The sequence below is a fragment of the Pagrus major genome, chromosome 4 (genome assembly GCF_040436345.1).
Source record: "Pagrus major chromosome 4, Pma_NU_1.0".
NCBI classification, from domain to species: Eukaryota; Metazoa; Chordata; class Actinopteri; order Spariformes; family Sparidae; genus Pagrus; species Pagrus major.
In genome coordinates, this window is record NC_133218.1 from 27,320,626 (window position 1) to 27,335,036 (window position 14,411).

The 14,411-nt window shown below is 41.1% G+C and overlaps 1 protein-coding gene across 2 annotated transcripts in view; it reads right to left on the minus strand.

The window, feature by feature from the left end:
* Positions 1-321: 321 nt before the first annotated feature.
* Positions 322-14,411, minus strand: part of hipk3b (homeodomain interacting protein kinase 3b) — a 41,132-nt gene continuing 27,042 nt past the window's right edge. Inside the window, exons 4-16 of one of the 2 annotated variants that reach the window (XM_073463931.1) lie at positions 12,569-12,688; positions 12,057-12,143; positions 11,217-11,401; positions 10,968-11,127; positions 9,318-9,441; positions 9,108-9,229; positions 8,897-9,021; positions 8,402-8,569; positions 7,982-8,314; positions 7,742-7,888; positions 7,359-7,624; positions 6,114-6,253; positions 322-5,209 (exon numbers count right to left, since the gene is read on the minus strand). In XM_073463931.1, coding sequence (XP_073320032.1) covers positions 4,739-5,209; positions 6,114-6,253; positions 7,359-7,624; positions 7,742-7,888; positions 7,982-8,314; positions 8,402-8,569; positions 8,897-9,021; positions 9,108-9,229; positions 9,318-9,441; positions 10,968-11,127; positions 11,217-11,401; positions 12,057-12,143; positions 12,569-12,688 — 2,448 coding nt within the window. In that variant the 3' untranslated portion in view covers positions 322-4,738. Of the gene's footprint in view, positions 5,210-6,113; positions 6,254-7,358; positions 7,625-7,741; positions 7,889-7,981; positions 8,315-8,392; positions 8,570-8,896; positions 9,022-9,107; positions 9,230-9,317; positions 9,442-10,967; positions 11,128-11,216; positions 11,402-12,056; positions 12,144-12,568; positions 12,689-14,411 lie in introns of both variants that reach the window. The other variant, XM_073463930.1, reaches the window with a different exon arrangement.

The following is a 14,411-nucleotide window of genomic DNA, read 5'->3' on the forward strand; positions in this document are numbered from 1 at the left end:
CTGAATTACTCCCAGCTCCTGTTCTGTTCTGCTCAGTGGTCACCTCTCCAATCCTGAGCCAGCTGGGGAGATCTGTGTGTTTTGTCATTATGTCAGGGTTTTCATTGGCCCATTTGTGATCAGAGAGCCTTATTGGCTACAAAACAATGCAGATGAAAGGTTAAGATATGCGCATACTTAAGTACAAGTAAAATTACAGACTTGAAAATTTGTGTAGCTGTAATTAGTTACTTCCACCCGTGTTGGCCCGTGCATTCAATACAAGAAATTCACCTGAATCAATAAGTGATGGAACAAAAAACAGACGGAGACAAAAAGAGCTGCATCAATAGATTTTTTTAATTCAAAGTGAATCTTAACAATAATACACCATAAAGTCTTATTTTGACACTCACCAAAAGAGTCACCTGGAAAACCCGCTTAATGTGACAAAGTAGAGAAGGCTTGGTCACACCTAAATCACTGAGAACTAGAGAGGAAACACTATCGCAAACTGTAAATAGACATCACATCCATAGAGTTAGTTTTCCCAGTCCTCATACTGTAAATATTGCACAGTGCAATTGCTACATGGCAAACTAGTGTAGCACAAAATTAAAAAAGCAAATGAAACAAAAACAAAAACAAAGCCACAAGAAATCTACAGGTATTAAAACAGTAACAGTTTTCATAATCAAGTCTATTTGATGAGCAATCTAAACAGATGATTCCATAACTTGCAGTGTGAATTAACTCTGAAATTGATACAGATGACCAGAAAACTGAAAAATAAGAGCTCGAATAAAACAAACCTCATCAAATCAAAAAGTTACACAGTAGCACATTTAGACTAATACAGACCCTGAATTAACATCTCTAAAAAGGATAATACCGCAGCAGAGGATTTTTTTTTTTTTCTGATATCAAAGTCATAAGTTGAATTTTACAAACGACTGTTTTATCTGTTAAATGATACATGAATCCTCAAAAAGAACAAAAAGTTATCCATAAAACCAAGGTGTCAATTGTGTGGAAAATCAAAAACAGTTTTAAGATTTCTCTCCTCTTGCATCCATTCTTTAACTAACAAGTAAGGGAGAGTTTATGCAGGCGCATTGCTGGTGAATACCTTTGGAGGAAATCAAAACACAGATTACATTTCACATGCCTATTATTGGGGAACTACTTCAAGCACTAATCTGCCAAGTGCATGCCTCGTCATCATAAGCTTTCTTTCCCAAAAATGATACTGGAGTAATGATCGTTAAAAGTATACAAAAAGGGAAATAAAAGCTATCAAAAAGAACATACCAACCATATCAATGTCAGTGTTTAAATGTGGAGTATTGCACTCATGACTGACTGTGCAGCGAAACCACAATAATAATCTCCTCGACAGAGCGTAGAGAGAATAAACATCCAGATAGACTATTCCTGGCTCCTCTGGTTTTTACAAGGCCAGTGTTGTCAACCGTGCTCTGGTTACTCCCCGCTCGGCCTTAACTTTTGCACGATGGAAAAGCTGCTCTGAGCAGACAGCTTCTAGGCAGACGAAGTGAAGCAACTTAGGTGTACATGCAAAGTTATGTAAAGCATGGAGATTATCTAAGAACACTTGGTGGTGCAATGACCGCACAATGTAAAGTATTGCATCTGCTGTTCAGCCAGAGTGACTATCCAAAGATTGAGTGTCATATCATCAAAGTGTGTGGGTGTGTGTGTGTGTGTGTTTTAATAAGAGGATTTGGTGGCGGCCATCTTAAACAAGTTGAGCACCACCACCATTTACGTTTCCTCTGTCGTGTTTGCGTGCTGACCAGAGGAGAACAAGCCCCTGGAATGACACTGTGATGAAGTCCTATTTTGTGTGGGTTTCTTTCTTTCTTTTTTTTTTTTTTTGAGTGTGGCCGTTAAAAACCTGTCTACTCTACCCGGTAATGGGCTGTTATTGGATTCTATGCCTCCCTCCTCACATTAGCGGTGAGGAATCACCGTCTCGAACTCTCGCTTTCTGAATCTCAAGGCACATACACAGTGCTGCTCACACTGTCTCAATTTCAGTAAGGAACACGTAACGATGGCCACAGTTCTGCATTGACAAAACAGCGTTCTTGATATGAGACACTCATAAAGGGGAGAGCGATCCGAACACAAGGCAGTTTAGAATATCACAACAGTGAAACTGATATTCTAGCCAGATATAACATTGAACAGTTAAAAGGTTGCAATAAATATTTGTTCAAATCAATTTAACAGTAAAACAAGTTGTAAAACATTATTTTGGAACAGAAACGTTGGGCTGAATTCATTTTTGGACACACGGTCTAATCACCCAAACCCTCACAAGCCTTACAATCCGTATGAGTGCTTAGTGGCGAGTGTGTTTGTGTGTAATTAGTGGAAACATTACTGAAGCTTTTCAATCAACGCAACGGATTATTTTTTTCTTTTCTTTTTCTGGCATCTCACAGTGCTCCTGTAACACACCAAAGATTACTGGTAGTATACGTACAATGAAAAAGTTAAATCAATCCTGCAAGCTACAGCTTTAGATGTGTACAAAACGTCAATATGAAAACATACAAAAATTAAGTTACATCGATACATCATTTATATGCAGTGATGAGCCCGAAAGGTTAATAAGGATAAAATACTGATGCAAAAACACACACCCCGAGAAACAACAAATGCAACTAATGTTCATCATCAGCAATACAGTAGTTACAATGACACTCCAAATATGAACGCAAAAACACAAAAATCAAAACCACTTCTATTTCAGATAATTAGGGACCTATACAAAAATAGCAACGCTAGGTTTAAACTCAGAGAAATCACCTAATTTCACAGCTATTGAAGTGGCAATCATCATATAGCAGCTTATCTATGATACATTCAAGAAGAAATGATACGACTTATTAATTGCCCAATAAGCTAGACAAAACCTCGGCCATTTTTTAAATACAATTTTTTTGTTTTGTTTTAATTTAACCCCATTTCTACGACTACAGTATAACTGAGGTCTATGCAAACAGAATAGCTACCTTGCTCATAAAATGAATTACAGTCTTTGGTGCTGCACAAGCAACTTCATTTGAAAATAAAAGACAAAAAAATTACACACAAAACTAGTAAAATGAACAGAAAAACGCACGCACAGCATATCTACATATATATATAGCCTGGTGGTACCATCATATATATATGTATATATCCTCCCTGACGGAATGTATAAAATAAGCAGTCGACACCGATAAGCCTTAAGCCTTTAACAAATGGTATAATGTAAAGGGAAAAAGTTAACTTTGTCACACATGCATAAATGAGAGAATTGCACACAATTAACTCACACCTTATCAAGCATCTGTACTAAATAGTCTAGCTCTATAATATATGTCCATATATGTGTGTATATCAAATACTGCATGGTTTGCTCAGGCTTAGAAGATTCCATACCATGAATTAATTTGCATTTTTTCCTTACCTAATCAAAGCCATGCCCACCACACTTCTAAACATCTAAGAAACAAAGTGAAAACACTCAAAATGAAAATACGAAGACGAAAAAGAAAAAAAATAATCGACTATTTAGATTGTATTGCAGTTTCATCAAACAGTAACAAATACTGTTCGTAATAAGAGTTTCACTAAATAGAAAGTGATTATCAAATATTAAGCAATACTCAGTACTTGCACTTTGTACACTAGTTCATTCGGGATAGGGAGAACAAAAAAAAAACAACAGTTTTTTTAATGAAACAGTAAGCATTCGCAACAGCAAAGCATGCTGTTCTTCTTGAAAGAACAGAAAAGTAACTCACTACACACTGAAATATACACTGACTCCAAAAAATAAGCACCGCTATCCGCGATACATCACATCAATGCAGGCTATGCATGGACATATACACATGTGCATATATATACTCACACATAGGATGCATCAACTGATTGGAATTTCAAGTGCTGCAGTCCAGTACATTAATATTCATGGATATAGTCATATATAAGTAGTAACATTAACAACCTCAAATATGTAAGGCACTATGGCTGGGGACAGTTATACAATGCAGCGAGTCTTGTGACACGAACAATAAGAGCAACGTCTATGCATCTTTCCGTTTACATTTTTGCTCATGCAAGACCACATGCAGCGTGAGGAACGACCCTATTTAAATCGGTTAATTGACTTGACATTGCTAACACCAAAAGACACCGAAAAGGTACAAATACTTCAAACGCAGTACAACATACACTGTGGACAACATGTGTGCATCTGTCGATCTAGAGCTAGAGACTGGGATGGCTTTACAAATATGAATGTGTCTTGCACACGTAAGAAGGCAATATAGAAAAATAGCTGGGATCAGGGGTGCAAAGTCCTAACTATTCAACACCACCCCAATTATTTACCTGTTTTGAGGAGTATTCGTAGAAGATCCAATGCAAAGATATATCAAATGTGCAAAACACATTAAGTGTGAGTTTAACTACTCATTCATTCTTTCATTCAATCATTCATACATTATTTCCTTCTTAATTTTTACCCAAATCATCTCCACCATTGGAACTCTTGTTTTTCTTTTTTAAAGCTTGAAGTTCAATTACACCCAAGTCAACATGAATCAAAAAATAGCTTGCTTTCTCTGTGGTTGTGCCATGGTTTTGAAATGAAAACCATGTTGTTTGTGGTTTAAGATAGAATTCGCCCTGTTTGCTTAGCCCTCAGGTGGTATGAAGGGAACCTGGGCAGCCGTGCTCAGATGTAAGGGTACTGGTTTATTTTGGTGGGGCTGAGAGGGAAACTGGCGTAGGCGGGCGAGGCAATGTAAGAGTGCGGGGGAAAGAGGGGCTTGAATTGGCCCTGGGGGTGCAAGGTGGGGGAGGGCAGCAGCCGGGGGTTGATGCCCACTGTGACCTGATGCACGATGCCTGCCGGGTGGGAGATGCTGTAGGTGGGCTGGAGGACGGGACGGGAGGCTACGGGGGAAGCCAGGAGGTGGGCCACGGGTGCAGCCGTGACCAGAGGACCAGATGGCGGGTAGGACAGCAAGGTGGGCTGGGAGTGCGGGTGGCCCCCAAGGTGGGGGTGGGGCCCCGTGGTGTGGTTTGGGCTGCTGTGGGACAGGGTGAAGGTATGCCCATGCATGGTGGGAGGGATATAGGCCTGGGGTCTCCGGTGGGCAAAGTTGCCGTTCCATTCCTGATGGCAGGAACCGAAATGTTGCACCTGAAGGAAAGAGGAACAATATGTGGATGATCAGATTCACGATCAGAGTTATTTTTATGAGCCACTAGATGCTGCTGTTTCCACATTTTTACATGTCAGTGTTGTGTCTCTAATTAGTCATCACAAATTCTGACATCCACCTCATCTTAATGTGTGTGACTAACATTACAATATAGTCTTTGTCTTACTGGCAACGCAATAAGCAGTATTACGGTAAAATAACACAGTTGGAAACCCTAACCCACCCACTGTGTGTTATCTTGAGCGTAGCTGATAGCTTTGTTAGCAAAAGCCACTGTGGCAGATGAATTAAGTCCCATTCACAGTATGAAGTGTGCTCTTGGCTGCTCCTCTGCTATGGATGGAAAATATCTGTAATACAAATGTTCTGTTCTCCTTATCACCTAAATACACAGAGTTTGGTCAAAGCCACTATAGTCACTTGAGAAATTGGGACTTTATGGTACTTTCTGGTTTGCCAACATTATCGCTTTTTTCCAGCACAGGGAGAGATGCAGGATAAAATGACTTAACCTGACAATGCTGTAAAATGGGACTTCCCATAAGCAAACACTGCCAACTTTTATTTTCCATAACCACAAATTCTCTCTAACCATACAATTGCTTATACTGAATATTCTGCTTGATAGATGGGACTGAATGTTTTAACTTATTATATTAACTTTATCTATATAGCACAAGGTTGCAAAGTGCTTCAACCAAAAGGAAAAGAAAGAAAAAAACAGAATACAGTAAAAAAAAAAAAAAAAAAAAAAAAAAAATTACATGGCAAGAGTAGAATAATAAACACAGGTAACTTATTTAAGAATTCAGTAATGCCTTCCTGGGAAAGGAGGAGGATTTAAAAGATATATGCGGCGTATACGTGACTACATCTGCTCACCTGCCCAAAGCCTATAGGCTGCTGTTGCTGGGGCTGGAATGCAGGGGTGATCTTCTGCGGCCTGTTGAGGAGGGGAGTGGAGTGGTGATGTTGTCGCCCAGGAATGCCTCGCCCTTTGGACTGGCATAAAGACTCTAAGACTGAAGTAGGATGTCAAGTAAAGGGGCAGGGATGGAAAAACACAGGGAGATGGAGATGACATAGATTAATGCAGGTGATTTGGTGTCTCACAATATCACAATGTAACTAGCAGGCAAAAAAAGGCACAACCAGAGATTTCATCCAACCACAAATGCAGAAATGAAATTTATGTCAGGAAGCTTTGTAGACGTGTCAGTGATTTCAGCTGTGCTGATCAGCTCCAAACCTTTAAATACAGTCGCATCTGTCCCCTGAATATGATCTAGGTGTTTATAAATAGATATGTTTGGGGGGGAACTGAAAGGAGTTGGTAACTAAGCTTGTTCATAGAGCTTATAGTGGGGTCAGGCCCTCAGCTAAAAATACACCTGGTAGCACCAGAATAGCAAGCTGTGCCCTTTTATGTGCGGCTTTAGTTGCAATATTTTTAGGGTTGGGGGGGGGATGCCTTTGACATGAGAGGCGATATGACTCTGGATGATTTTCTCTGAGGATTTAGAGTTGAACCCTCCATTATAGCAAAGGTAGCTGTTAAATCAATGAAACACACTGTGATGTCCCACTGACCAAAGCTGTTTTAAAGCCTACATACAGCATGCGTAACTCCATTTTAACACCTGAAAGAAACATTGATTTACATCCACGTTTTAAATATTTTTTTCAGGACATTAAAACAATTCCGCATGTCGTCTGTCGCTTTAAGAAGAGCACATGCACGCAGATAGATAAAGGGGCTCTCAGAGTCAGGAGTGTTGACGGCAAACAAAATATCCACTCGAGAGATCAGAGCGGCTACGTGAGGGCAGGTCACCCATAATCACCTGTGAGAACCTCTGTGGCCTACAAAGACTGCATAATCCCAAGCCATGTGACCTGTGGAGCAGACAGCAGCAGTGGTGACTGGATCTTTGAGCTAGCATGACCTACTCATGCACTTGAGTGGATAACACCATCAGTGTGTACTTGAGACACATGAGTGTGCAGAAAAAAAAATGCCATGTCACCTGCTTCATTCATCTGGTAATTTAGGTTTAGAAAGATCTAATGCTCTTATTAGGTCAACTCAAAGTCTGACACACTAGTGTATCACATGTCCAGTTTTACCTGTGTGGCCAGGTGTTTCACTGATGATAGCAGGGTTGTTGTTGTTATTGTTCTGTACCCTCATCGGAGGCACCACAACAGTACGAACTGTTGGTTTGCTGGGCTCGGTCTCCGGGGCAACGCACGCTACACGGGGCTCGCAGTTCTGATTGCCGCCAGCGATGAAGCGTCGCTGTGTGAATGGACTGTTGCTGTGGCCGGAGGCATCCGAGGCGGGCGAGCTATCCACTGTGTCACAACCGCTCTCCTGTTCATCATCTGACATACTACGAGAGTCAAACCAATAAGGATGGGAGTTAGAGAGATGATTCCTTTGCTGCAGTGTGATGGAGAAGCATAACATTTGAAGGAGCTTTTCTTTGAATCAGTTGTGTTGACCATACCTGTTGGGGTGTTTGCAGGGTGAGGTGCTGGACTGGGCTGAGGCTGAAGAGCTGGTGCTGAGTGTGCTGTCTGGACTGCTGAGGGAGCAGACCCTCTCCATGCTGACAGTGCTCTGACATGCCTCACAATCTGCACTACCCTTACACCTGTGTGCAGAAAGAGATGAATAAAATAAGTCAAAAAACCTTTTAGAGCAAATTTAGAGATTTGTTAAAAGGAACCAGGCGGTCAGTACTCACTCCCCCATCGAGTGTCTTTGCGCGCTCTCCTCTTCATCGCTGCTTATACTGATGACGCTGACAGACGGGCTAGCTAGGTCAGAGATCACCATGGCCTGCCGCTGCTCCTGCGAAACTGAAAGCTCCTCACAGTCTGGCTCCACTTTACAGCAGTTCTCCTCATCGTCCTCCTCCACCTGCTCTGTTCCTTGCTGCTTTCCAGCAGTATGCCCTGCCTCTGGGCACCTGGCTTCCTCCTCCTCTACCTCCTGCACATTCTTTGCTATATCGGCCATCTTTGGGGACTGGCATGCTAAATTTTGGATGTTTGTGTTTTGGGAGAAGTTGCTGCCCCTATTGAAGAAACAAATCAATTTTAGAAAGGGAAAACACTGTGAGAACGTGTGTTTAGTTGTAAGAGCCATTACTCACATGTCATACCTGTTCACACAGGGCTTAGCTCTCTTGTTGGCAGCTGGCTGTGGCCACACCACATGTGCAATGCCTATGTTGATTGGCTGGTGGGTGGACATGGTCATTTGGTTGGTTAAGAATGGCTGAGGGTGTGCAATCATGGAGCTATAATGGTTACCATGGGGACGCACTTTCCTGCATTAAGAAAACAGAACATTGCAAATTGAGCCAAAAGCCCTTAGCACCATTACTGACAAAATGGTCTCAGTCGCTGGTCCCAAAGGACATGTATGACTCATCGATCATTAACATTCAGGGGAGCAAGTGTGCTGTATCAGAGCAGTACAGACATTCCCAAGGGTGTACATAGCAACTAAAGGTAATAAAGCACTCATAAATATTGCTTTTTATAATAGCATATATTGGAACTATGAGGAATATATACATAGAAAGGACATGGATAATGTGTCAATAAGATTATGTGCTGTAACTCTCCTGAAACAGACACAAATAATTGCTTACCCCCAGTCACCCAGTCTCTGTGAGCCTGCCACAGTATCAGACGCCAAAGTGGTCGGTGGTGGGGGCACTGATGTCACCTGCTGCCAAGTGGGCACCAAGATCTGCTGTGCACGGTTGGACCAGGCCTGTTGAAATGCAGGCAAGAAAAGCGTCTTCAGTCTTTGTTCTCTCACCTCTATTGCCATCACTCCCGTCCTTGCTACCATCTTACCTGAGTTATGACTCCTGGTCTTATTTGTATGGGCTGGATGGGGGGTGCTTGAGTGACAAGAGGCACAGAAGCCTCCATTCGAACAGAGTAGCCTGCTGCTTTAGCTGTGTTGGTGGGGATTCCTGCAGGGGCAACAGATATTTTTAGTTTTTTTAATCTAACCACTACTAATATAATCAAACAAGTTAGATAAAGATTTACACGTCCTACCTTGAATGGTTGGGGGACATAGAATGAGTGCCTGCTGAAATGAGTCGTTGCATCCAAACTGACCACTTCCTGTCTGCAGAGGTATCCCAGGGTGCATCACTGAGGGGGCTGATGGGGCTAACCCCTAAAAAAATAGAAAGGGTTATGACTGAACTTGTCTGAGGTATTAAAATGATCAACAGTAGCATTAAAGAGCCAGTAGATGGCGACATCTCTGTCAGGAGCAGTCTGCTTTTCAGCCAGACAGAGTCTAGGAACCTGTCTTGTACTGAGAGATTAGTGGGTTAGTCAGTTAACTTTAGGCATAACCCTGGCTTTTCAGACTAAAGATGTTGGCTCACTTGGCTCACCTGTGGTAGATCATTACCATGACCTAGAACACAAGGCTGATCTAATCCAGGAAGTTCAAGGAAGTGAATCAAAAAGAACGTAAGACCCACTTGCTTAGTAATCAAGTCCCTGGGGAAAAAAGTAGTCACCGACCGGATTCCATTAAGCAAAGGAAATGATTTAATGTGTACTCATCAAGACTTCCTTACTCTTAAAATGCTTCCTTTGATCTGATGATATTGCATATGACTGGATGCCTTTCTGGATGAACATGCTCATAAATTGATTGACAAATAGGGTAATAACCATCTTTGTGAGGCCAATTTATCCAATCTCACCTGAGTTAGAATTTTTCTTTAAGCTGGATAAATAAAAGGTCGTTAAACAGTGTTGAACTCGCTCTTTGAGTGAGCGATAAACAAAGAACAGTCGAGCATGTGCCTCTGCTTCACTACTCACACTGCACTCGTGCCTGGCTATAATCACATTTATTGAATAACGAGAACTAGGCTTATATTGTTCTGCAGCAGCTCCTGCATGTAGCCCTGCCCCCACACACATGATAGTAAACACAAAGCAGCCTTTCAGAGGATAATACTAAAAAAGCCACCACATTTTCCTGTACAGGAAGATTTACCCTTTATTATACTGCTCGATGGAAACAAATTATAGCTCAGCAGGAATGAGACAGCCTTCTTATATCTCCCTTATAGCTACACTGATAAATCATATATCCAGCTGTGGTTACATTGTGTTACAAATTAAGTCTCACAACTGGCCATCTTTCCATGTTTCATCAAAGTAAAGTGGCTTCTGATATCTTAAAGATCAAACGCTTTTTTTTTTTTTTTTTTTAAAAAGGGTCATCTCCTTCATTTCTCCTCAGCAACAACACTGATTTGCACTGTTGCCATGACCTCAGAAACATGACGTGATTTTGTTGCCATGACAGCCGTGCTGAGACGCAATAAGATGGGCAAGTCAGCATACACGAAAGCAATAACAGCGAGGAAATTGTCTACATGATCAGTCTTCACAGGAGCAGATGAACAGAACAGCAGACTGCATGTCAATAACCCACGCCATCTGTGATTATTCCATCACTCAGATAATATATGTCTTTTTTTTCCATTTCCCAATTCAATAAACAAAACAAAAAAATAATGTAATAGAATATCATATATACAAACGTAGTAGCTGGTTCTGTTGCTTTAAAATACAATTTAACTCCCAGATGATTGATTATTACCATAATATAGCTAGTACTCCACATTGATAAAAATGGCAGATCATGATGCAGACACCTCCTGATTAACTTACTTGAGCGTGGACACCAGCAATCTTGCTGAATGGGTGGTTAACAGAGGCAGCAGCGGTTGTGGTCACAGGTCTGACAAAAGGACCTTTATTTCTGTTGGCTGCCTCGTATGCACTGGGACGAGTCCAGCAAACATCCATGATGTGGAAACATGACTTCACACTGCAGGCAGAGAGTTGACATGGGAGAGTTAGGTAGGGAGGTCAAAATGACATGACATGTCCGAAAAACTGGGGCAAAAAGGGACTCACTGGTTGCTATGGGGAAAGTCGAGCAGGTGTTGCATTGTCACAAAGGGGTGGCTGAGGGCTTCAGCGGGGGAGATCCTCTCTTCTGCATCAATCATCAGCATCTTCTTCAGCAGGCCAACAAACTCCCTACGGTCTGCCTTATCTGCCAGCAAGTCACTACCTTCCAGATTCATCACCAAGTTCACCTGGAATGCAAACATTTTACTGTTGAAACTACTTGTCAAAATAACGTATCCATCTTTATTTCTTCTGTAACTTGTTAATGATATTTCCAGACAACACCTAATTTTTAGTCTATATGTTTGTACCCTTTTATACGTCTACAAATGCACAAAAATAATAATTAACTGTTCAGATTAACTGTTATCTACAGAATTACATAAAAGACTAAAGTACGGTAAATGAGAACTGTTTCATTGCAGTACTCTCTGTGTATGATGACTCAATGGATTTTTTTAACATGACTTGATTTCTAAAGAATGACACAAAAAATTGTCATGAGCATGAATTCTCAAGAATCTACTCTGACTTAAAAAAGTACAGACCTCAACAAGCATTGATGGTTGCTTGGGGGATTTCCTCCCGTGGTCTGTGAGTATAGTGAGTGGAACTTGAACCTTCATTTTTTAAACTCTGGTTTAGTATTTAACTGAAGGAAAGTTTAGCTTAGAGGCAACCTTTTCTTTCCCAGTAGTAAGATGTGTACGCTCTGTTTTGTTCATACAGCTGTACATGTACTTCCTCTGGTAAACCCTAGTCGCCTACATCCTCTAAACATTTGATGTTGAACTTCCTCTGAAGTCCAGTTAAGTACAATGTGGTCCGAGCAGCTGAACTTACATGCGCTATGTCATCCAAACAGCTGAAGATGTACTTCCTTGCTTCCTTTGATTTCATTCCCGTCTCCGTCTCATGCTCATCTGTTGACTACAGAAGAAGAACATATTTAGTAAGAACTGAATTCAGTAAAGCAGTCATTCAGTTATGTTGTGATTTGAATAGTTTATGTTCCCAGAAGACAGTTCATTTTTGCTACGTAGGAAATTGTGAAGAACTTCCTAAGTAGGGAAGTAGGCTGGGCATTCATGACTCATGCTCTCAAAATGTATTGCCTCTGCTAATAAATTTTACATTAGAAAAATGTCACTGTAGGACCTCAGGCTTATTCACAGTATGTGAGGCATTAGGACTAGCAGACTATGAGTATGTACTATATAATATTAATATTTTGTCTGACTTGAACCTGTGATTTTTAACATTAGCTTTTAGTAAAGCAAAAAATGGTTAGTCATTTTGAAGAACAGGTAATAAGTAAATTTGCAATATTTTTCAGATGTGTAATTACTCCTCACCTTTAGTCTCCATGCTGCATACGGCGAGTCAGATTCTCTGCAAAAGAACCGTGCTGTCTTTGTCCCCGCATTCAATAGATGTTCTCCCGGCAAACCCTGTGTCTGAGAAATGTAGCGAATCTGTTGGACATAAGGAGGGAAGGGAGGGAGAGCAGAAAAAGATATAAATCTTGTTGCTGAAGCAAAAGGCCATTTTCGTTGGTTTAAAGTGAAATAAAAAAGCTCTGTAATACCATTTTATGTGAAATGATCAACATGTATCTTCATTCTAAACATGTCACTTCAACAACGAATGCTGTTTTTTCCCCACTGTTGTTAATTGCTCCATCAAACACACACTCTCCAAAACTAACACATCACCAGAGCACCCTATACTGACACACTTTTATGTACTGATAATTTACAAGGCCAGTGAAAGTGACATCACACTATCAAGTCCCTCAGAGTCAAAGTCACTGCGTGCATGTGTACAGTACACAGTGGAGACAGCTGCAGAGGCCTTGAACATAGCACATTCCTGAGGAATTGCTAGACTTAAATAAGACCCCTGCACTAAGTGCAGCTTGTGTTTATGATCTCTGGAAGGCGTCGGGGTCTTTTCATGTATACTCTGATAACAAGGTTCCTATGGTCTCAATGCCAAATGCTTTGCTGCGTAATAATGCTTGTCAGTCAGATGCTGCGAGGCAAGAGTGTCTCACGCAGGTTTATGAGAGGAGTCCAGTGAGAAGCCTGGCTGACGTCAATCACACACAAGTGTAAAGGACAAGAACCATTAGAGATTCAGCGCTGCTGAGAAGCAAAGAGCGCAAAGAGCCACGCAGTTAGTGAATAGTGAGGATTGTGGAGAATTTGAGAGAGTTCCATGAGGCACCTAACATCTAAGACGTGGACTACAGAGACTGAAAATGTTTTTGTTGGAAGCCCCTTATGTTGTTCTTTATGTTGCCCTTCCTGGCAAATGTGATGCTTGAGCAGTAGCTTCTAACTGTCTGTCACTGAGGTGTACATGCTGCAATGTGTGTGTGTGGGTGTGACCTATGTCTCTGTTAGTTGGCAACATAAGGTTATAATAAAGAAATGCAGTCATTAAGATTCTGATAGCGCGCATGATGAATATTGTCTGTGAGACTTAGGATGGTGAAGATTCGCTCGTTTATATTGAGACACCCAAACATCCAAGTATCATAAAACACATTAGGTTATTTTGATTTAATTTAATTTAGGTATTAGTCATTTTCCCAACACAAGCTGATTTACATCAACCAAAATCTCTCTCCCTTGTTTTCATTTTCTGTATTTCATACCATTCACGACTATTCATAACACAGTCAAGGATTACTGAAACCAACAAATTTCCCTCTGGAACTACACTGACTAAATTCCCCTCCTTTCGTGTTCATAATATGGCTGTGCTGTAGTTGAGCAACATCATGTAAACAGCAACAGACACAAAAACACAACACATTCAGTATGTGTGTGTGTGTGTGTGTGTGTGTGGGTGGGAAAATTCTTGTGACGGGAAAACCCTTATTTTTCCTGGAAGGCGTGTCTCTACAGAGATCTCACAAACCAGTGAGATCACTGGTGCAAAGCTACCGCTACACAAAACAACTATCTAGCGAGCCTGGGCCTGCTGCGGGGCAGACAGGAAGCACAAGCAGCATTTATTTTATGACAGTCCATATAACAATGCGCACTGCAAAAGATGCATTTCAATGATATGCCTCACTGCAATAAATAAAAGTAAATCTGGGCTTAGAATAATTCACCCACAAACTCCTGTCTCCCTGGTGTACAATGACTCTCTTCCACAATTTTGACATTGGGGTAAAGTTTGTAC